The 24,372-nt window shown below is 38.1% G+C and overlaps 1 protein-coding gene and 1 long non-coding RNA gene across 2 annotated transcripts in view; both read right to left on the bottom strand.

The window, feature by feature from the left end:
• vps8 (VPS8 subunit of CORVET complex) overlaps positions 1-24,372 on the bottom strand; it is a 171,726-nt gene that overhangs the window by 69,134 nt on the left and 78,220 nt on the right. The window contains 7 exon segments of the mRNA XM_052546015.1: positions 1,712-1,789; positions 1,923-2,042; positions 4,127-4,199; positions 4,282-4,324; positions 4,922-4,949; positions 12,123-12,236; positions 12,299-12,521. Of these exon segments, the coding sequence (XP_052401975.1) occupies positions 1,712-1,789; positions 1,923-2,042; positions 4,127-4,199; positions 4,282-4,324; positions 4,922-4,949; positions 12,123-12,236; positions 12,299-12,521 (679 nt within the window).
• LOC127949630 (uncharacterized) lies at positions 8,234-10,750 on the bottom strand. The gene is made up of 4 exons (XR_008152401.1): positions 10,598-10,750; positions 9,956-10,013; positions 9,649-9,833; positions 8,234-9,510 (listed from the first exon to the last, which is right to left on the bottom strand). It is a non-coding gene; the product is annotated as an uncharacterized LOC127949630 (long non-coding RNA).

Raw genomic sequence — 24,372 nt, 5'->3', positions numbered from 1 at the left:
TCAATGAATCGCTGGCCATCTCAGTGATTCGCCGTTAGACAGTGATTCTGTCCAAACACCCTTTAAAATCTTAAATGATTACCTTTGAGCTGAATTGACCTGTTTTCCCTCACACACACACACACACACACACACAAGCACACACACACACACACACACACACACATACACACATAATATATATATATATATATATATATATATATATATATATATATATATATATACACACAGTACAGACCAAAATTTGGACACACCTTCTCATTCAAAGAGTTTTCTTTATTTTCATTACCATTTACTTTATTTTCATTTTCATTATCCTTCTGTCTGCGGTCCAGCTCACCCCTAAACCATCTCAATTGGTTTCAGGTCTGGGGACTGTGGAGGCCAGGTCATCTGGCGCGGCACCCCATCACTCTCCTTCTTGGTCAAATAGCCCTTGATGCCTTCAGTGTGACTCTACAATTTTCATAGTCATGAAAATAAAGAAAACTCTTTGAATGAGAAGGTGTGTCCAAACTTTTGGTCTGTACTGTATATGTGCTGCTGGCCTGGAGAGGTCCCTGCTCCTGTCTGAAGTGCATATAGGCTGTCTGTAGCACATATGGGTTCAGACAGCAAGCCTCAAAGCCTGGGTGCAGAGTCAGACGCTATACATCAAGTGTGGGGGTCACATTCTCCACTAAAGCCCAGTATGCATCTAACTCCCTGCAGCACTAACTTTCCTCAGCTGTGACCATGACCTCACATTTCTCACAAATAATGAAACAAAAATGTGTTTATCTCTCTACTGCAGTGATGAAAAACTGCTTTATCATGTAACGTTACTGTTGGGATATTAACAAGTGTGACACACAGCGTATTTTAAATATAGCGTATCATTTTTCTATACATCGACTCTAACTGGGGTCTCTAACCTGGAATATGCACTTTAAAAGTAAGCATTACTCATGAATAATAATACTTACCTTTAAAAATATATAAAAAAAGATTAGACATTAGCATTTAAAATGCTAGTTTTTTTTTAGCATTACTCAAGAAATTTTTACAAACAAGATTCAAGATTCAAGATACTTATTCAACACATACACGATTATTTAGAGAATTTGAAATGAAATGTAAAATTCAGAGTGGTTAGACTGTTATTTGTGACACTATCTTACCTCACAAACATTGAACCAGGTTTTCTAAGATTTTTTAACCGTTTTGCATTTTTTTTTTTTTTTTTTTTCAGAACTTCTAAAAGATGGGGCTTTTTTTTTTTTTTTTTACATTTGTGATTGTTAAATTCTGTGGAATTAATTAAAATATGGTAAACCTTCTGAATGATAAGCATATTATTATTGTTATGTGGGAGTTATGTGGGATACCATGGGGGCCAAGGTCATGCTCTCTGTTTTTTATGAATGAACAAGTGATTACAGATGGAGAGAAAGAGAGAGTGTGCGAATGTTGATTTGAATTGCTGAAGGCTCTTGAATGAGCTGTGATGAGGAGGTGTGTGGGGGGGGGGGCTGCAGGACTGAACCGCTTCTCCAGCAGATAAAATTATCCCATTCACATGATTTACATTCCAATGACAGAGTGAAGAATCATTTCAGAGCCAAATGCTTTTTACACAGATGGAGGGAAAGTTGGGTGAGCATTCGAATGTATGCGTGTGCGTATGTGTATGAGATTTGTAGGCAAAAGACAGTGAAAAATATGTTACTGTTATCTTCATTAAAATGTCCACAATCCGTTGCTGATACTCCAGAGCCTGTTTGTCATTCTTGATGTCCTCTTATGTCTGTGAGACAAGGAGATATTAATATTCAGATCTGATTAAAGTATACTGAACTACACTCTACATGTATGACATATTAGTAGAGCACTGATGCTTTTAGTAACACTTATTGAATTATGGATTAGCTGATGCAAACCAGTGCCAGGACGTTGAGGAACTCTCGAGTGTCGAAGTGCGGAAGAGTTCGAATGTATGGATACACTTCCTCTTCCTGAGCAGCCTCTACCGAGTTCAGACGAATTAAAAACTCAAACACCTGGAACTCATTCAGTGATACAATAAAAAATTGCACAGCATTGCTTTTCATTGATTTATTTTTTTTATTTTTTAAGATTACCTTTGCTGTCATCGAACACTTACTTAATGTTATTAAGTAACATTTATAATTGATGAACTTTTATATATAGCATTCAAGTTAAAAAGCCATTGTACACTTTTTATCTATGTGCTCGTGAACCAATCCCTCTACACAATAACTAAATAAAAATTCAACCCATTATCATCTGAGTACAGTATAGGGGCTGACTAGTTGCCATGGTGACCAGGTAGTACATTTTCCTTCTAATGTGTGTGTGTGTGTGAGAGAGAGAGAGAGAGAGAGAGAGAGAGAGAGAGAGAGAGAGAGAGAGAAGAGAGAGAGGCACAGACCAAAAGATTAGCCATTATCTCTCATTCACACACACATAAAGGGAGGTAATTAGGCATCATTTGGAGGTGCTCAGCTTTGCGACGCCAATGTTTTCTTTTACAGCAGGGAGGAGGTTTTATTTCAGGGAGGATTTGGACCTGCAGATGTGACAATGTGTGTGTGTGTGTGTGTGTGTGTGTGTGTGTGTGACTGCATGGGAATGTGTGGATGTGGGTCATTGCGATGAAGGATCAAAGAGGAACAGGAGTCTCTCTGTGCACGTGTCACTTTGAACATGACACCTCAGGGCCCACAAGATGATACTCCACTTAATGATACAATTTACTCCCTGCTGTAAAACATACATTACACACTACTAAAAATACATATAGTAAACACATATAAAAACATACACAAACATACATATGTGTGTGTGTGTAGGCTATACATTTTATTGTCATACTTTGAAAAAGGCCTATGGCCTTTTTTTTCAGTACTGTGTTTTTTTATTATTATTATTATTGTTGTTGTAAAATATTTTAATGTACAGTTGAGGTCAAGTGTTTTCAACCCCCTTTCAGAATCTGCAAAATGTTAATTATTTTACCAAAATAAGAGGGATCATACAAAATGCAAGTTATTGTTTATTTAGTACTGACCTGAATACTATATTTCACATAAAATATGTTTACCCCTGGATTCTTAATACTGTGTTTTTACCTAAATGATCCACAGCTGTTTTGTTGCAAAGTGATTTTTTTCATGAGTCCCTTGTTTGTCTTGAACAGTTAAATTGCCTGCTGTTCTACAGAACAATCCTTTAAGTCCCACAAATTCTTTGGTTTTCCAGCATTTTTGTGTATTTTATCCCTTTCCAACAGTGACTGTATGTTTTTGAGATTTATCTTTGGCACAAGATAAACATGAGTGTACATCAGAAAGTATTCTGTCTCAACCACGGAAAGACGTCAGTACGCACCACTTTTCAAGTTCAAGTCCACCAACGTTAATCTACTTTCCGGACTGGTTTGTTTGTCGGACAAAATGGCATGATTCTGTGTTATAATTAACTAGTTTGGCTGTCAATCAAACTCTGCTTCAGGGTAAATGACCGTACACTCAATATATAATGTCCTGGCAGAAAACCACCAGCTTTTTTCTCATTTTTTTATGCATTTATTTCTTTCAGTGGGTATTTTGCATCCCATCTTAAAACCTAAACCTGGATTCTTCCACACTCTCCTTAATTTAGCCGAGAACATTCTGTTTTGTTTCAGAACAGATCATCTCTACACATCTTTGGAGTAAACAACCCTGTCTGTCATGCTTTCACTCAAACCTATAGAGTGTGACAGCACTCAATGTGTGTGTGTGTGTGTGTGTGTGTGTGTGTGTGTGTGTGTGTGATCCATGTCCGTTTTTAAAGTCCTCTGGAGGTTTTCTATCCCAGAACAAATCACTTGAGCACACTGAATAGGCAACAAAGAGAAAATCCCTTTAAAAGCCCTGCTGAGAGCAAACTGCATAGAATACTAAACACACACTTTGTTTGTATATAACTGAGGGAGAAAGAGTGGCATGACTCATACAGACCCATACAAACAAAACAGACATGAGTGTTACAGTGTTGAGCTGTACAGAACATGAGAATGTGACTTCAAACCAAACAATACACATTCTCTGCAATCTCTGGGTTTAATCAAACTTCTTACCTGGTTTTTCACCTGAGGGACCAGATCTCCAGGAATGTCACCTAACGGTTAGGCCCGTCCTGCCAAACAACAGTTGGCAGAGGAGAAGGAAACAGGTGTGTGTAATTGCACGCAACTATGTATGAGTGCAGTACTTATGCAGAACGTCAACTCACCTGATGTACACAAGCAGTTTATTTCCCATCACAACATGCTCATCTGAGGAAGGTAACGAATGGGAAATTGTGATTATGTATTATTTATTGATAACATTGTTATTAATTAGATTTTGTAAATTCTGGAGGTTGGGGTTGGCTGGCATTTTTTCTTTTCATTCATTGCTGAGTATCTCTTGTGAAACATGTTAAGTCTGACAATGTGCAAAAGAAAGTTTGAGTTATTGGTTTGAATTATTAATTTTGAGCAAAATCCCCCCCCCCCCCCCCCCCCCCCCAGAATGCAATCTAGGCTTGTTGTGTTTGTATTGCTTAATAATTTGGTCAAAATCTTGTGGTTATATATATTTAATTACGGTATTTTTTTTTACATATTTTTTTACATACATTATAAATACAAATACAATCTATACTAAACAAGAAATATTACTAAAATCTTACTATAAAACAGCCAAGCTTGAGTATTCAAGAAAAATTATAATAATAAAATTTTACATTACAACTGTAAAATTGTAATACTAATAATTACAGCAGTCTAAATTTCTTTTCTGGAATAGTTTCTGCCAGCTTCTCAAGTTTAGCTGAGTATCTTGATGTATGTTGCATGTGTTGTTTTATATTTGCTGGTTCTTTGTTCTACCTGTGAGACCAATTGCCTGAAAGAGTTTCTGAAAAACCAGGAAACAGAAGCAGTTAATTTTTTATTATTTGTTACAAGTGAACATGAACATTAACATAACTAATTTAAAATAGTTAATAATTTTACCACTTAAACTTAGCTGTTTTCTAACAACCAGCAAATAAATAAATGTAAGCTATTAAGAAAAGTCACTTCAGAGACAGCAAGTCATCACAATTTTTTCTCAGGAAGATTGTTCATGATACGACCAGAAAAGACAGTAAATATACTTTCTTTTGATTTCATCTTGACTTTTAACTCTTAAGACAATCTGATTTTTACTTTCAGCAAACACATATATACAGCATGTTGAGAGAGTTTATTAGCATAGTCTAGTCTCCCTCCAGACTCCAGACTCCAGGCAGCAGCACCTGCATGACATGGTCACATAATCTAACACAACACACACTAAAGCAGAGCGGTCAGTCTGTATGTGTGTGACATTTTGGCCATGAAACAAATGAATCCCTTTCTCAGTTGCCTTTCATCTGGGGTTCAGAAGATTCCCCTGACAACAAGGCTTTCATCTTTTTTCTAGCTTAATAGTGAAAAAAAAAAAAAAATTCACACACACTTTATTTGAAAAACACATGTGTGGATCAAAAATGTGCACACATACATCCTTGATGTGTGTGTGTCCCCAAAGGCTTACCAGCTTAAACTGAGTGGTTTCTGCTTTGTGCGGCAACTATACTATCAGTGCGTGAATGAAAAACAATTAAAACAATTAAAAGCTGGAATGCGTGACTTTTGCTCGAGTGTGTTAATTTCGTTAACGTAAACCATGACAAAAAAATTTAGTTGACGAGCTTTTTTTATGTTTTACACTCAGGTTTAGTTCAAATATGATAAACAGAATTTCAAACATGCTTGTTTGACACACGAGAACCAATGAGGCTTGTTTTCATGTGTTATGCAAGCATGTTTGAGCTTTGTGTTTGAGGTTTGTTCTCATGCATAAAGCTTCTGTTGACCATAGTGGATGTGCTCAGTTTATGCATGTTGATCATGTTTATTTGTAAAATACAAGATAAAATTAAATCAGTTCATTCTGAAAAGCAGTGGTTCTCAATTCCAGTCCTCGCGCCCCACTGCTCTGCACATATTGTGTGTCTCTCTTTGTTAACACACCTGTTTCAGATAATCAGCTCGTTAGAAGTGAGTTCCGTGCATGAATTGTGTTCCGATTGACAGGGATGGTCTCTACAAAGTGTTCATCGCTCCCTACTCCCTGAGCAGGGGAAATCTGTTGAAGTTTACTTCACTTCGGAACATTCATTCACGGATTTGCATTGCACAATGTCTGTCTACACACATAGACAATTGTGACTTCATATACCTCAATCAATACACCGTATTTTCCGGACTATAAGTCACACTTTTTTTCATAGTTTGGCTGGTCCTGCGACTTATAGTCAGGTGCAACTTATCAAAATTAATTTGACATGAACCGAGAGAAATTAACCAAGAGAAAACATTACCGTCTACAGCCGCGAGAGGGCACTCTATGCTGCCAGAGATGCTGCTCAGTGCTCCTGTAGTCTACACTGAAAACATAGAGTGCCCTCTCGCAGCTGTAGACAGTAATGTTTTCTCTTGGTTCTTGGTTCTAAATAAATTAGACTTATATTCCAGTGCGACTTATATATGCTTTTTTCCTCATCATGACGTATTTTTGGACTGATGCGACTTATACTCAGATGCGACTTATAGTCCAAAAAATACGGCAATTTAAATTCACGTCTTGCACACTTCAGTGCACTTTGAATGGAACATATACATTTCCTTCGAACTGGAATCATGGTGGAATATCCTGTGATGTCCACTTCACAGGGCATTTTTGTTCGAATAGAACAAACGTCTGAAGCAATAAGAGAAACATACAAAATGTGCAGAGCAGTGGGGCACAAGGACTAGAATTGAGAACTGCTGCTGTAAAGCGATCGTGTCTAATCAGTTGACATCAGTATTTTCATATGGATTTATTTTACTATCTCTTCTTGAACTTTCCAAAAATAAGAAATTCTAAGAAATTTCAAAATCACCAAAACCTTTGGAAGGAACTTTAACCTTCTAGTGTTGTTTGCTCATTTTAGGCTGAAAAAAAGTTGTCCAGTGGTCCGAAGTCCTCTTTTCAGTTGAGAGCATGTTTTTTATTTCATTTGGAAACCAAGGTCCTAGTGTCTGGAGGAAGGGTAGATAAGCTCATAGCCCAAGTTGATTGAAGTCCAGTGTTAAGTTTCCACAGTCTGTGATGATTTGGGGTGCAATGTCATCTGCTTGTGTTGGTCCATTGTGTTTTTTTGAAAACCAAAGTCACTGCACCCGTTTACCAAGAAATTGTGGAGCACTTCATGCTTCCTTCTGCTGACCAGCTTTTTTGAAAGTGCTGATTTCATTTTCCAGCAGGATTTGGCACCTGCCCAAACTGCCAAAAGCACCAAAAGTTGGTTAAATGACCATGGTGTTGGTGTGCTTGACTAGCCAGCAAATCTATGGGGTATTGTCAAGAAGAAAATGAGAAACAAGAGACCAAACAATGCAGATGAGCTGAAGGCCACTGTCAAAGAAACCTGGGCTTCCATATCACCTCAGCAGTGCCACAAACTGATCACCTCCATGCCCCGGCAAATTGAGGCAGTAATTAAAGCAAAAGGAGCCCCTACCAAGTATTGAGTACATGTACATTAAATTAACATACTTTCGAGAAGGCCAACAATTAACTAAAAAAGTTTTATATTGGTCTTATGAAGTATTCTAATTTGCTGATATGAATTGGTGGGTTTTTGTTAAATGTGAGCCAAAATCATCACAATAAAGAAAAAAAAAAAAAAAAAAAAAAAAAAAAAAAAACACTTAAATTACTTCAGAATTTAAATTGAATTTAACACACAAGTTTCACTATTTGAGTTGAATTACTGAAATAAATGTACTTTTCCACGGCATTATAATTTATTGAGATGCACCTGTATATGAACTAGTGTGACTGTAACTCAAAACATGTTTCTGCAAGTGCATGAAACAATAATTCAGCCAAAAATGCAGTCAAAACACAAACACCAAGGAATGGGGTACAAACTAATACATCAAGAATACAAAACGGACACACAAATACACACTGACTTGCACACACTCAGAGCCATATAGAGAGAGAGTTGCGACAACGGAAGTTCGAAATGTTTGGTTGTCACGTGATTCGTGTAGACTTCAAATAGTTCCAGGAAGTGCATTGGCGGCCATTCAAACTGATAGAGTAGAGTGACAGAACTGCGATTTCTGGTAATAAGGAGTCAATAAATGCATTTATTTTATATGTTTATACAACACACTGACATATGTATGTAGCATGAGTATGTAGTTACAGCGATGTTGTTTTTAAAATATCAAATCGGGTAATATTTGAGGATTAGTGTTCAATTACCGTTATTTTAAAAACGTATTTCAGGCTAACGTTAAGTTTTATAAACACGGGTTGCTGTTGCCTTTTTACGTTACATATTGTCAATTTTTTCACTGATCTAATGTTAACTCATGTCATATCGATGACTTTCAGGTAGTACAGAGACAGGCTGGTAACAGGTGATTTTCAGCTCGCTCCGCACTATGGGTCAATTAACTGTTACCAGCAGTAATTAGCATGTTAAATAAATGTAAAATGAAGCTTACTGTTTATAATTCTTACAATTACATATAGTAATATAATTATGTATTATAAATAATATACCTATTATATCTAGTATAATTCTTACAATACTTATTCATGTACACAATATATTCAGGTTTAAAACAACTTAAGCATGCTCGTATATAAACATGTACACTGCCATTCAAAATGATGCTGAAAATTCAGGTTGGCATCACAGGAGTATATTCCATTTTAAAATAGAAAACAGTTATTTTAAATTGTAATTATACAATTAACTATTTACAGCAATTCATGAATACATTTCTAATAAATTTAATAGCATGACAAGCATTTTGTATGTGTCCTTTCTTTCATGTTGTCCTTGCATAGTCTCCACCGTGGTTTACTGTGCTGCATGGGGATGCTCCACTCAGTCAGAGAAAGGTGTGCGAATGTATGGCTTCCCCGCTGACATAGAGAGGAGAAAATAATGGTTGGCTCAAGTCAGCAGGAGCAATCTAAATACAAATAAAAATTACAACAACAAAAAATTGTTAGGTAATTATACTTACATTTATTTGCACTTTTTTACATTGACAATGTTTTACTAGAAATAAGGAACAAGCAAAGCCTTGCAAAACCCAGGGAGCTGAGACTCATGGTGAGACATTGCAGGGAGTCATCAGTGTTACCTATAACTGTGCATTTAACAACCATGTGATATGTACTGTAAGTGGGTAGACAAAAAAAAAAGGTGTGTGTGGAAACTAAACTGAAGTCAGTATGCAGACAAATTGCGGCAATGCAATTTGTCATGACCAAAAAATTCAAGAGTAGGCTGAGACCAGATGCTATTCCCACAATCTTTGTACACCGTCCTGTGGTCAAAAAGAGGAGGGCCCTGCTCCACGATGCACCCCTAGACCTGTGAACAAGAAATGGCTGCTGATTACAGCTATGTTATTTCAGGTGATTCATATATAATAAGTACAAACTCGTACTAGTTGAAGTAAAGTGATGTGATATTTTCAATATTTAAAATTAGCAAAACCATGTATTCTACCTCTATCAGTTTCAAAGGTTGAGGAAAAAAGAACGAGGACACTCAGAGAAAGGAAAGTGAGAGTGAAGAAAAAGGACATGGCTAGAGAGGAGAGACAGGGACAGGTGACACTGCCCAGTCAACCAGCAGCAAGTCAGTCAGCAGCCAGTCAGCATTCCTGTGAACCATCAGCCAGTTACCAGGGTCTATTAAAAAAATTTAAGAGACAAGAAAAAAAAAATAAAGATCAAGCAATGCAAAGGCAGCACTAAGAAAAATAATGAAAATTCAGCTATCAAAAAAAAAAGGTCCCCTCAGCTCTCCTGACCTGCATCCTCACTGATGCTCCATCACAGAACACTTCAGTGGCACCACTAATCCTCCACCTACCAGAACCCACAGAATATTACAGTATGTTACTTTTATACACTAACAAGTCGAAGTATATAATACAGTATTATTATATAATATAGACAGGTAATAGTAAATGAATCACAATGACTAAAAACACTCCACCCATGTTTTTGCAAACTCAATTCACTCTAAATGTATATCAATAGGGTGCATTTTATTATTAAGTAATTGAATACGTGTAATAAGGAACAAACTTTATAACCTCATTTTTACCACTTCCACTCACCGCTGTCACACGTTATATTGAACTAACGTAATAGGCTATGTAACGTTAGCTAACTTTCCCCACCCTGCAAAAAAATATGTTTATACTCCTTTTTTTCTAATTGCAAACACGATGGATGAAACTGAATTATGAGAACAGATTTTACAATTATTAGGGTGTTCGTTACTAACTTTATGCAGCTCCAATCCTAGCCTAATCTGTTAGTTATCTGATAACAAACCTTAAATCTACTCATTTAATGAGTGATTATCTACTAGAAGGTTTTAATTTGCAATTTATTGTTATTAAGATGTACTGATAATATTCAATCTTATTATTTAAACGTCTTACCTGTTAAAAGTGCGTCGCAAACGGTTTGTTCTGCTGCATCTTCTACGGCGCGGCATCGGTTTGCCGCTACTTCCGGGAACTATTAAGAGGCTCCACGAGCCGCCATTGCTGTAAAAAAAGCGTTCCATTGGAGTCAATGGAGTTGTCGCAACTCTCACTCTATATGGCTCTGCACACACTCACAGACACACAACACACTATTATAACACACGCAAATGAACTGGTGTGGATCAGATAAGGATCAGATAAGAGGTTGAAATGTGATTGATTAATTTCTGATAAAGCATTCCTGTTCATTTTGGTTACATTTTTGTTGAATTTTGATGTAATGTGTAACAAAATGCCTTTCTCTGTGTTCAGGTTTAACTGTATTAAAACTGATAAAAAATTCTAAACCCATACTAAATGTTGTCTTTGAGAATGTTTAAATATATTTCCAGATCCACAACTTAATAAAAGTAAGACTTTATGCTTAAAAACAACTACAAAATTTAAAAGCATTTTCATGTAGGGATATAAAGGAATTTAGTGGCTAAACCATGCAATTACAGATGTTTTTCTTTTTTTTTTTTTTTTTTTACTCTGACCATAGCACTAATCTGATTTTCAAAATTGGATTTTAGAGGCATTTGTATTTTAACATTAAATACTGTCATAAATGAAAAGTAATATCAAAATCTTAGATTTTTTTTTTCTTCCCCAGTGGGAAAATCTGTATCATAATTATTGCATAAATAATAAGTACCATGACATTCTATCAAAATACAAAATAAAAAATATTATGGAATAAGAATATATTACACTGATTTTACAAAAAAAAAAAAAAAAAAAAAAAAAAAAAACACATTTCAGGTGTAACAATACAAGTGTTACTCCAAAATGAACAAATACCAGAGGGTTAATGGAAGGACAGAGTGCTCCCAGGGTTTGGAATGCCATTAGAGTGAGTTACTAAAGCAGCGGTTTTCAACTCCAGTCCTCCCAAAGGAATAGTCCACACAAAAATGAATTTATTTTTATCATTTACTCACCATCATGTCGTTCTAAACCTGAGTTTAGAAAGTTCCTTTCTCATGTTAAACACAAAATAAGATATTTTTAACAGTTCCCATTGACTTCCATAGTATGGAAAGAAATACTAATCAAACAGTTGTTAGACCAGGGTGAGTAAATGATGACAAAATTTACATTTTGGGTGAACTATCCCTTTAACAGACCTAAAGTCCCTCACTTCCAACTCATGCTGCAGTCTTGTACAGGCCAGAATGAACATGTCTACCCACCAAGACCAGATCTGAATGTGCTTGGCTCTTTTTTTTCTCATCATGCTTCTTCTAGCAAGTTTCTATGAGTCTGTTAAATTCAGAATGACTGGAAAAGACTGGTATTGTGTGATCTTAAGTCTTTTAGTATATGATGCCAAGATCATCTCTGTAATTCACAAGTCAGCAAGTGTATGAAGCAAGCCTAGTGTTTCAAAATCTTAACACATTAACACAAACATTGATTGAGCACAGTATCATACCTCCATGGTGCTGATGTAGTCATTCATGCGACTGTTGAAGACGTAGATCATAGCATCCAACAGCTGGTTATCCCAGCACATCTGCACCACCAACAAACATCCAGTAAACATATGCTGACTTAAGCAATACAGATGATGAAGAGCTGCTGCTATGAAGCATTCGCACATTCACACACCTGTTGTATGTCCAGATTGGAGGTGTCCATATGGACCAGGCATCCCTCCACACTATCCATTATGCCATTCTCCTGGAAGTAGCTGATGAGGTCTCTCATGACAGTTGCAGTCAGACAAACTATCCTCTCGCTTAGAATGTAAGGCTCCAGACTCTCCAGAAACACACCCCTGGCCACAGAGTTCTCCACCAGACGAGGGTAGATCTGGTTAAATAGCAGGTCCCTGATCAGAAGAGAAATTGTTTGAAAAATTAGATGGGTTATCACATTAACCATTGGCCATTGGCCAATTATTTGTTGTGTTTTTTTTTTTTTTTTTTGGAAAACATCTTAAATACTTGAAAAACTCACATCTATTAAATCACATGACAGTAGAACATGCTAAACTGTATGCTTATTAGTTTGTTATAAGCTCTTAATATAAAGCATTCTCATCTTTAGGACAATTTAGGTACTTTCCCCACAGCAGCTCACTATGTGTTCTCTGCATTTTCCAAGAGCTTTTTTGTCAATATGTGTTATTCATTTTCCAATATTTTCATTACCGATTTTTACTGATTCGTTGTTGCAGACCTAACTTATACACTTCTATACATTTTACATTTTGTTATAAACTTCAACTATGTTATCATTTTACGAATTCATTAGAACTATAATTCAATAATTAATTATAATTTTGAGAAGATATGTTATATTAAGCCATAATTTTCTCATTAGTTCCTTCACATACAAAAGATTGAATTTAATAATTGTGAAGTCTTGTCTTTTCTTTCCTCAGACTTTCAAATATTTGTTTTGCTTGGAATTAAAGGTTGTAGTGCTGTGATTCATTGCTGAGCTCATTAATTTGGTTCATGTCTTAAAACTCTTTACTCTTGAAACACCTACTGACAAAATTAATGAGAAAATACTTCAACAACCTAGGCCAATGAGACAGTGGGTGGATATTTTAGCATTCTACGTAAAAACAATTGGTCTGTCCTGATTTCCGCGAAGCAGAAAACGCGGATAGAATCTCAAAATACAGTCATGAAAATGAAACTTACATTTTAATATGGACAGTCATGGAATTTGTCAAAGTTAGCATAAATTAATCAAATCAAATCTCCATATGGACCAGTATCTTTAAATCTTAAGCCACAAAAGTTGGTTGAAATATGAATCCTGTGTGTTCTGCTCTGTGTAAATGAATGAATGGCTTGAGAATGAGGAATGAGACCTGGGGGTTTGTTTCCTACATAGACTGAAGCGCATGCCACTTGCAGTAATTTCAGCATCTGCCGTCTCAATGAGGACATAAATACATAAACAACATCACCAGAACTGTTCTGAGTCACTCCACAAGCATTTTAATGTTTAATTTGAGTAAAACCAGTGTCAATTTAAAGGTATTCAAGGCAACCCATCAAAATAAGTTTACTTTTACATAAAGGCATTGTGCAAGAAATATTACTATTATTTAGTAGAATGTATGTGATACTGCTTCTACTGTTGAAAAAAAAGAAAAGAAAGAAACAAAATCACACAATATTTCTTCCATGTTTTAATTTTAATAGCAAAATGTGTTTAAATTTCATTAATTAAAAGACAAATGTGGGAGAAACTTGCTTACTTGCTTACATAATTATATTACTTGTAGAAAAACTTTAAACACAATTGTAAATAAGTATAAAGAATGGCATTGGTTTTATTTTTAGTGAAAAAAAAAAAAGCCAGGGCCAAAAAACATCACTGCTGATTAACTAGATGTGCATTTAAAAACAAACCTACTATGATAAGAGCTTATCAGTTGCCGATGTGACAGTGTCACAAGCACCTGAAGTGTGAGAGAGCAACAGAACTCTACCAGAAAGCAGAAAGTGATGACAGGGATTAAAGTCTCTGTGGATACAGCAGAATAGTAGCTCTAGGCAGTGGGACTGTAAAGCTTGAGTACAAAGTCTGTGAAGATAAATGAATGTAACATTTTTTTTTTACTATTTAAAACATATGTTATAATGTAATTTAATGCTGTGATCTCAAAGCTGCATTTTTTTGCATCATTACTCCAGTCTTCAGTGTCACGTGATCCTTCAGAAATCATTCCAAAATGCTGATTTGCTGTTCAAGAAACATCTATTATTATTAATATCAATATCTAAAGTGCCCCATTTAGGACTATTTTTAATTACCTTTCATACAGTGTGTAACACAGCTCTTAGTGAAAGAAAACATCCTGCAAAGTTTTTAAAAGTTTCATTTTTAAAAGAAATCCCAAGCCTTTTCATGTTCACGTCAACATGAAACATTAGCATACTGCCAGACCCACTTGTTGCGTGTGCAGACCTAGGTAAACTTGAACCCTAGATTAACATTCTATGTGTGGAGGGCTACAGGTTCACATTAATGGCTCTGAGTATTTGCTGCGTAAAACCATCAGTTGATTTTCGCGTTGGTCTGAATGTATAAACTATGGCGGCAGCCACACGCAGTGGCTTCTCTCTGTCCCGACAGAAAGGTGTGTTCATGTTTTTTGTCTTGTGAGTCGCAGTGTTTTTGTACGTCGTCATCATGGCTACCTGTCTGTAAGCGTGCATACAGTCACAAGTTTCTGCTCGATGTCGGCAGAACCGCATTTTTACAGTTAAACTCCGTGCACGCGGAACAGCTGCAGGATCTCTGTCTGCTACGGAGGCCTACACCACCCCCACCACTGCATCACTGCCACAAGCGGTGTGAGAGGAAGCAGAAGAGGGGTAAGCGCTGAGGTATCCGGACTAGGCTAACGGCTAACCCACACAAGCCATCTATCCCCACCATCTGGCTAACCGGGAGTGAACGTACTGCCTAACGTACACTTGTTGGACAATAAACTGGACTACATACGATTATTACGTTAAACTCAGAGGACTGTAAGAGACTGTTGTGTTTTTGTGTTCATGGAAACATGGCTCAGTAACATCGTTCAAGATTCCGCTATTCAGCTCGACCAGCTAACATGATATCGAGTGGACGGTGCTTTCGTCGTGGGAGGAAAAATCGACAGTGTCTGGCTTTATGTTTACATCAATGATGCGTGGTGCCGCGATGCTGTTGTGATCTGCAAACACTGCTCACCCCTGCTGGAGGTTATGATTGTAAGTTCCGGCTGCTCTATCTGCCGAGGGAATATACTGCCATACTGCTCATTTCGGTTTACATTCCCCCGATCAACATCAACTGCAAAAGGAACGATGCACTAAATTAATGCTTTTCTCATCATATCTGGGGATTTCAACCATGCTGACTTAAAGAGTGTGTTTCCAAAAATACACCAACACTTTAACTTTCCAACATGAGGTAATAACATTTTGGACTTTGTTTACACCACACAGAGAGGAGCTTACAAAGCCCTCCCCCTTCCCCCACCTCAGGGCTTCAGACCACATCACTGTCACGCTAATGCCTGCTTACAGACTGCTCACTAAAGTCACCAAACCAGTTCAAAAACAGATTCAAGTGTAGCCAGAAGGATCATCAGATGTTCTTCAAGACTGCTTTGACACAACTGACTGGGACATCTTTAAGCAGGCTGCAACATACAATAACTCCACTGACCTCCAGGAGTACTCCGAGACTGTCACTGCCTACATCAACAAGTGTATTGATGATGTAACAGTCACAAAAACCATCACTGTCCGGGCCAATAAGAAGCCGTGGATGACAGGGGAGGTCTACAGACTCCTTAAGATATGGAATACCGCCTTCAGAGATGGAGATGAGGTGGGCCTGAGAACAGCCAGTCATCAGAGAGTCTAAGAGATAGCACTCTTAATATAGATGAAGAAAAAACCCAGAATCAGACTTAAGACGATGCAGCGTAAGAAACTAGATGGAGGTCTGTCTTTACCTAATTTTGAATTATATAATTTATCCTTTCAAATAAGAGGAATCAGAACCTGGGTTAACTCAGATTCTCCGTTTCCTTTGCGAGTTCTGGAAGCAAATATTATCCATCCAGTTAGATTACAAGATCTCTCCTTTTCAGGTATTGCAAAATCTTTAAAGAAAACTTATGGACCAATAATTTAATATTTGCTCTATGTATGGAAAAAGGTGGAGAAAATTATGGGTGGACCTTTCTTATATACTAAGACAACTCCATTATGGCATAATAACCGTTTATGCACTGGCAACAAACCCTTTGTTTTTAAAATCTGGTCTGATGCGGGTGATCATACTTTGAATGACATTTATTGTGATAACGGGCTCAAATCATTTCAGGAATTAAGTGTAGAGTTTTCTTTACCTGGATTCTCTTTTTTTCTATCTTTAAAACTGAGGTCAGCTTTAAAAGCCTACGGCGTTCCTTGGGCCGCCAATGTGCTTACTCAGCCTCTGTGGGAATGGTTGAACATTGATACTCCTTCTAGTGGTTTAGTATCTAAGATGTATAATTCCATTCTCATACTACAGTATACTTATATTCCAGCTATCCACTCCAGGGAAAGGGATGGTATTGTTAAACCTGATTGGGATGTGGTATGGGCCAGATGTTTTACCGCTTCTAAAAATCTTGCACATCTGATGATACATTATAAATGTATTAATAGAGCCTATTTCACTCCTAGTGTACCACATAAGATGAAGGTTAGAGCTGATTCTCACTGCCATTTATGTAATTAATCCACAGTAGGCTCTTACCTGCATATGTTTTGGGAATGCCTGGTGGTGGTTCCTTTTTGGAAAACTGTATGTTCCGTCCTTTCAGATATCATGCATTTACATGTACTTCGAGATCCCCTACTTTTTCTATTGTTAGATGATTCCATTCTCCAGTTGAATGTTCATCAGAAAAGGACTTTATCAGCTGCAAGTACTGCTGCCAAAAAGACTATATAGAAATTATGGATAGAACCATCCATTTCTTTAACTTTCACTTGGCTATCATACTATCATATATTAGAGACATTGCCTTGCTGGAAGGTACCACTGCCAGGCTCAACGGCGCAAAGGACAACACTATTCGGAGTTGGACTAATGTTGCTGAGATGTTGCTAGATCGGATGAAAAGTTGACATTCCTACTATGCTTCACTGATTTTTTTAGTACTTTTATTTTTCTTCCTCTTTCTCTATATAAGTGGACGGCTTCATGGAATCTGTTTGTAAATAGTTCTTTTGAACCTTGACTTGTGATTTATTTCTGAAAGTGAAATTAATCTGAATAAAAATGTTGATCACAAAAAAAGAGATAACACTCCAGGAGGATAGCGGGATTATTCAGTGAGAGCAGAGACACTAGGAGCCTGTGGCAGGGGATACAGGCCGGTACGGAGTACAAGCCCCCACCACGGACCTGTGACAGCAACATCTCTCTGCTGAATGAGCTGAACACCTTCTAGGCTCACTTTAAGCAACAAAACAGCACCACTGCACAGAAGTCTCCACCTACTCCCGGCGACCAGGTGATGACGCTGACCTCAGACAGTGTGAGGAGATCCTTCAGCAGGATCAATGCACGCAAAGCTCCGGGTCCTGGCAACATCCTTGGGTGTGTACTGAGAGACTCTGCAGCAGAACTCACTGATGTCTTCACAGACATTTTCAACATCTCACTGAGTCAAAAATGTTTGGTTGATGGCGTGTCAAAATGTTTCAAAACTACCACCATCATTCCAGTTCCGGAGAAGCCATCTCCATTCTGCTTCAATGAGTACCGTCCTGTTGCACTTACTCCCATCCTCATGAAGTGCTTTGAATGGCTAGTCACATTAAGTCTGCCCCCCCCCCCCCCTGGACCCCTTCCAGGTTGCATATCGGTCCAACCAGTCGACCGATGATGCCATCTCCACTGCCGTCAACTCAGCACTCACACATCTGGACATAAAGGACTCATACATCAAAATGCTGTTCATAGACTTCAGTTCAGTATTCAACATAATCATCCCTCAACAGCTCATTTACAAACTGGTCCAGCTGGGGCTCAAAACTTCGCTATGCAACTGGCTGTTGGACTTTCTGACTGGCAGTATGGGTCGGCAACAACACATCCAGCACCATCACACTGAACACTGGGCACTCCCCAAGGATGTGTGCTGAGCCCCCTCCTCTTCACTCTGCTGACCCACGACTGCACACCGGATGGTGCAGTGACAACAATCTCTCTTTGAACATGGAGAAGACGAAAGGAGATTGTTGTCGACTTCAGGAAAACTCACACTCAGCACTTTCCTCTGACCATCAATGGTGCGACTGTTGAGAAAGTGAGCAGCACCAAGTTCCTGGGTGTACACATCACAGAGGACCTCTCCTGGACTGAAAACACAGCAGCACTGGCCTAGAAATCACAGCGGCGTCTTTACTTCCTCCGCAAACTGAGAAGAGCCAGAGCCCCGCCCCTCATCATATACACCTTCTACAGAGGCACCGTTGAGAGCATCCTGACGAGCTGCATCACTGTGTGGTATGGCGCCTGCAATGCATCCTGCCGAAAGACTCTGCAACGCATAGTGAGAGCAGCTGAGAAGATCATTGGTGTCTCTCTCCTCCCTCAAGGAACCTGTCTCACTCACAAAGCACTCTGCATTGCAGGTGATCCCACACACCCATCACACAGCTTCTTCAGTCTGCGGCCATCAGGGAGGAGACTGCGGAGTCTCCAGGCCAGGACTAGCAGACCGAAGGACAGCTTCATCCATCAGGCTGTCAGGAAGCTGAACTCTGTCCCGAACCTTGGTTTCCAAATAAATTACAAAACTTGCTCTCATCTGAAAAGAGGACTTTGGACCAGTGGGCAACAGTCCAGTTCTTCTTCTCCTTAGCCAAGGTAAAAGATGCCTCTGACATTGTCTGTGGTTCAGCAAATTCATGACACATCTGTGTGTGGTTGCTCTTGATGCCTTGACCCCAGCCTGAGTAAATTCCTTTTGAATTTCACTAAAATTCTTGTATTGATTTTGCTTGACAATCCTCATAAGGCTGCGGTTCTCTCGGTCGGATGTGCATCTTTTTCTTCCACACTTTTTCCTTCCACACAATTTCTGTTAACATGCTTGAATACAGCACTCTGTGAACAGCCAGCTTCTTTGGCAATGAATGTTTGTGGCTAACCCTCCTTGTGAAGGGTGTCAATGAGTGTCTTGTGGACAACAGTCAGATCAGCAGTCTTCACCAAAATTGTGTAGCCTTGTGAACCAAACTGAGAGACCATTTTGAAAGCTCAGGAAACCTTTTTCATGTGTTTTGAGTTGATTAGCTGATTTGCATGTCACCATATTCTAATTTGTTGAGATAGTGAATTGGTGTGTTTTTGTGAAATGTGAGACAAAATCATCACAATTAAAAGAACAAAATACTTAAACTACTTCAGTCTGTGTGCACTGAATTTATTTTATACACAAGTTTCACAATTTGAGTTGAATTACTGAAATAAATTAACTGTTCCATGACATTCTAATTTATTGAGATGCAGCTGTATGTTTAATGTGTGTATGTTTGCCTCTAGTCAGATATTGACAGTTCCCCTGTAGTGGTTTCGCGTGACTGCCCAGTTTCGGCCTGCTAAATAGTGAGGCGTGGCCAGCTGACTTCAATCACAGGTAATCAGGCAAATATAAAAGCGATCAGCTTCACCGCGGTAGCGGTCACGGCAGCCCTCATGTGAATCCTCCTTGTGTTAAGACCGACAAGTGTAAAGACCATCGACTCTACCTGCGTGACTCCACCGAGCAAGGACACCAAAAGGGCACTTGAGTATTGCTTTTCTCCTCTTTCTTAACTTTTTGTATAGCTTGTTCTCAAATACTTATTTCTTACACTTGTAGTCACTATGTGCTTTCAGATCTCTACTATCACTATTAACACTCAGAGAGCACGCTATGTACATTGCAGGAAGGCCTGTCCGACAAACCTACAGCCTGTCCCTCTGAACTCTACTACTATGCTCTCTATTCCAGTTGGTCTCTGGAACTGCCAGTCTGCTGTTAACAAAGCAGACTTTGTTTCTTCTATTGCTACTCATTCCGGTCTCAACCTCATGGCACTGACTGAGACTTGGATCAAACCTGAAGACACTGCCACTCCCGCAGCCCTCTCCACTAATTTAACTTGTTCCCACACTCCTCATACCACTTGGAGGGGTGGAGGTACTGGTCTCCTTATATCAAAAGAATGGACATTTTATCTTCAACCATCACCTAAAGGTAATGGTTAATTTGAATCACATGCCATTCCTGTGGCCTAATGGTTAGAGAGTTGGACTTGTAACCCAAAGGTCACAGGTTTGAGTCTCAGTGCTGGCAGGAGTTGTGAGTCGGGTGGAGTGAATGAACAGTGCTCTCTTCCACCTTCAATACCCATGGCTGAAGTGCTCTTGAGCAAGGCGCTGAACCCCAAGTTGCTCCCTGGGTGCTGGATATATAGCTGCCCACTGCTCCGTGTGTGTGTTCACAGTGTGTTCAGTTCTCACTGCTGTGTGTGAGCACTTGGATGGGTTAAATGCAGAGTATGGGTTACCTTGGCAAATGTCATGACTTTCACTTTATCTTTAAATGTGGACTAATCCCATATTTTACAGCTGCATGTGATGTACAAACAATTTTAGAGTTTTAGGCGTAAATTAAATTCTGTGTTCTGAAACATGGCTACTGATGCATATAGAGTGAACAGACACTCTGCCCACCCAGTTACACTAAAGTAATAAAGAGAAAACAGGCCGAATCACCACATAAACTACCAATTATATTAAAATGACAGAAAATGTATTTTTACATTACACTGAACCCTTGTTTCGTGGAAAACAGGATGGTTTTAATGATAGCACTGTGGACATCAAAGTCATTCAGCATTATTATTCATCTCATTCTGTTCCTCACCCCATTTCTTTAACAGGGAAAAAACGAAAGAGCCCAAATGCCAAATAATGTGCATCGAATAAAAAAAGAAGAGAGAGAATAGAGAATCAAGGAGGGGGAGAGAACGAGAGAAAGGTTGAGAGTTGAGTCTTTGAATCCATTTGTTAATCAGTATATTGTGAACAAGAATTTGACATTATAGTAAGGGTCTTTTTCCACCAAACAGTGGGAGACTTTTCACTCAGATTGGTCTGCGTTTTGGCAGGAAGATCTAGACATCAGTTCTGAATCTGACTGAGGAATTATAATGTGATTGAAGTAAAAAATTATACATTATATTATTAAACTAATATATCATTGCAATTATCCATAACTTTTTATCCTTTTTATCTTATAATGAACTTTACAATTCAAACATTAAAATATATTTAGGTAGAATGTTGTCTGCCATTGTTATTTAATCATGATGATTTAGCAAATAAGTATAAATGCTTCACAAATGGATGCAGTAATGTTTAAAAATACTTACAATATGCTTTACACAGGAATTTTAAAAGATAGGGAAAAATGTAAAGAATCTACAGTACATATAAGCATTAGCATTATGGTATTTAAGTGTTTTTGAGTGTTTGAGATTTTACAAAGAAAAACCTTTTCTAAAAATGTTTTATTAAATCTACTAACTGTTTCCAATAATTGCATATTATTTACTTGAAAACATAAGTTTTTAAGTGAAAAAGAGGTTTTTTTTGTTTTTGTCTTTTCAATCAATCAATCAATCACCTTTATTTATATAGTGCTTTAAACAAAATACATTGCGTCAAAGCACTGAACAACATTCATTTGGAAAACAGTGTCTCAATAATGCAAAATGATAATTAAGGCTGTTCATCATTGAATTCAGTGATGTCATCTCTGTTCAGTTTAAATAGTGTCTGTGCATTTATTTGCAATCAAGTCAATGATATCGCTGTAGATGAAGTGACCACAACTAAGCAAGCCAGAGGCGACAGCGGCAAGGAACCGAAACTCCATCGGTGACTGAATGGAGAAAAAAACCTTGGGAGAAACCAGGCTCAGTTGGGGGGCCAGTTCTCCTCTGACCAGACGAAACCAGTAGTTCAATTCCAGGCTGCAGCAAAGTCAGATTGTGCAGAAGAATCATCTGTTTCCTGTGGTCTTTTCCTGGTGGTCCTCTGAGATAAGGTCTTTACAGGGGATCTGTATCTGGGGCTCTAGTTGTCCTGGTTTCCGCTGTCTTTCAGGGATGTAGTGGTCCTTTCTAGGTGCTGATCCACCATCTGGTCTGGATGCGAACTGGATTCGGGCAACTGCAGTGACCCTCTGATCTGGATACAGACTGGATCTGGTGGCCACGGTGACCTCGGAACAAGAGAGAAACAGACAAATATTAGTGTAGATGCCATTCTTCTAATGATGTAGCAAGTACATCGGGTGTTATGTGAAGGGTTTCCGGTTCCGGTTTACCTAATTAATGCAGCCTAAAAATCCTTTAACGGATTTGAATATTAAAAGCATATTAGTATGTTATGTGTATGCCGGGTTAAAGAGATAGGTCTTTAATCTAGATTTAAACTGCAAGAGTGTGTCTGCCTCCCAAACAATGTTAGGTATGTTATTCCAGAGTTTAGGAGCCAAATAGGAAAAGGATCTGCCGCCCGCAGTTGATTTTGATATTCTAGGTATTATCAAATTGCCTGAGTTTTGAGAACGTAGCGGACGAAAAGGAGTATAATGTAAAAGTAGCTCATTCAAATACTGAGGTGCTAAACCATTCAGGGCTTTATAAGTAATATGCAATATTTTAAAATCTATACGATGTTTGATAGGGAGCCAGTGCAGTGTGGACAGGACCGGGCTAATATGGTCATACTTCCTGGTTCTAGTAAGAACTCTTCCTGCTGCATTTTAGACTACCCAGTCCAAAACTTTTCAAGTAAATCCTACTTCAAATTAATTATAAATTGATAATTCAAAAAAATAATTATTATTTACCATTATTTTCAGTTCTGCTGAAACTGGTACAATTGTTAATTTAACAGAAATTGTCATGACTTCGAATTAATTCATAAAATCGAATTAATTAATATAACTATTAATATTTATTTAATAACAGTCATTCAAAATCACAATTTTGAAACTTATTGAATATTGGGGGGTTTGTTATGAACGTGGAAACCCTGTACTGAACTACTTTAGATCTGCTCAGAGAGTTTTTTGCTCAAGAGGATCACAGTTTGTCCCAGTATGACAGAACACATTTCCCTCAAGGGCATGGGTCTTTGAGAGCCCCAAAATACATACACACATCAATGTCAACACACACAGACACTTTCACAGAACTATAATGAGAGACTCTGGCATTCTGTGAACAGGGCTTTTTAAACACTACAACATCAGTGAATACACCTACTCTCTGTAACCACTGACACAAAGTGTCACAACTGACAGCACATCTCACATCTAGAGACACAGCACCATTAATCTCATCTCCAGCTCAAATATGAGTCAACAGCAGATATAAGGAAAAAATCAGAAACCTTTCAACATGCACATAAACGAGACATTTCCTTGCATGACTTTCCCTTAGTGCACAGGTCTCCAATATCATTTCATTAAGGGAGCTACTTTTTAAAAAATAAAGTGGATAAGAGCTACCAATGTTATACAGTACTCAAATCTCTTAAATAATGTATCAATCCAAACTGTTATACACAGTGTTGTGAAAATGTCCGAAAGACATTACTGTCAGTGAAGTCCAATTAGGGAGTAGGGAGCAGTGAACACCCGTAGGAACCCTGTCAATTGGAACGCAGAGCAGAGGGCACTTATGAACAGCAGAACAAATCTGTTTTCACGTTAACCTCTTTAAACAAATCTCCTGCTTCTAAACACTGCTTTATTACGCATTACACTGAGGGAAGATGGAACTGATGAAACTTTTCTGAAGACATTCGCTGTGTGATTCATTTTAATACTCTCCTCCAATAAATTTACAAATCGAAGGGAAACTTGACTGTACAAATACATATTTAATAAGGAGAGGCATAAAAATAGCTTTTCATTCCTTGTCGGGGCTAATTTCCCACTGGGTGTCATTCCTGACTTCCTACACTGTAAAAAAAAATTCAGAAGTTGAGAGAACTTACAAAGTTTAAGGCAACCAGCTTCAGGAGCTTGTTTGAACTCAGAGGGAGTGTCAGCCACATTAAAAAAGTGAACAGCTTAAGTAATTTGTGGA

The sequence above is a fragment of the Carassius gibelio genome, chromosome B1 (assembly GCF_023724105.1).
Source record: "Carassius gibelio isolate Cgi1373 ecotype wild population from Czech Republic chromosome B1, carGib1.2-hapl.c, whole genome shotgun sequence".
Taxonomy (NCBI): Eukaryota; Metazoa; Chordata; class Actinopteri; order Cypriniformes; family Cyprinidae; genus Carassius; species Carassius gibelio.
Note: the sequence above shows the minus strand (reverse complement) of the source record. Positions and strands in the feature narration are given on the sequence as shown.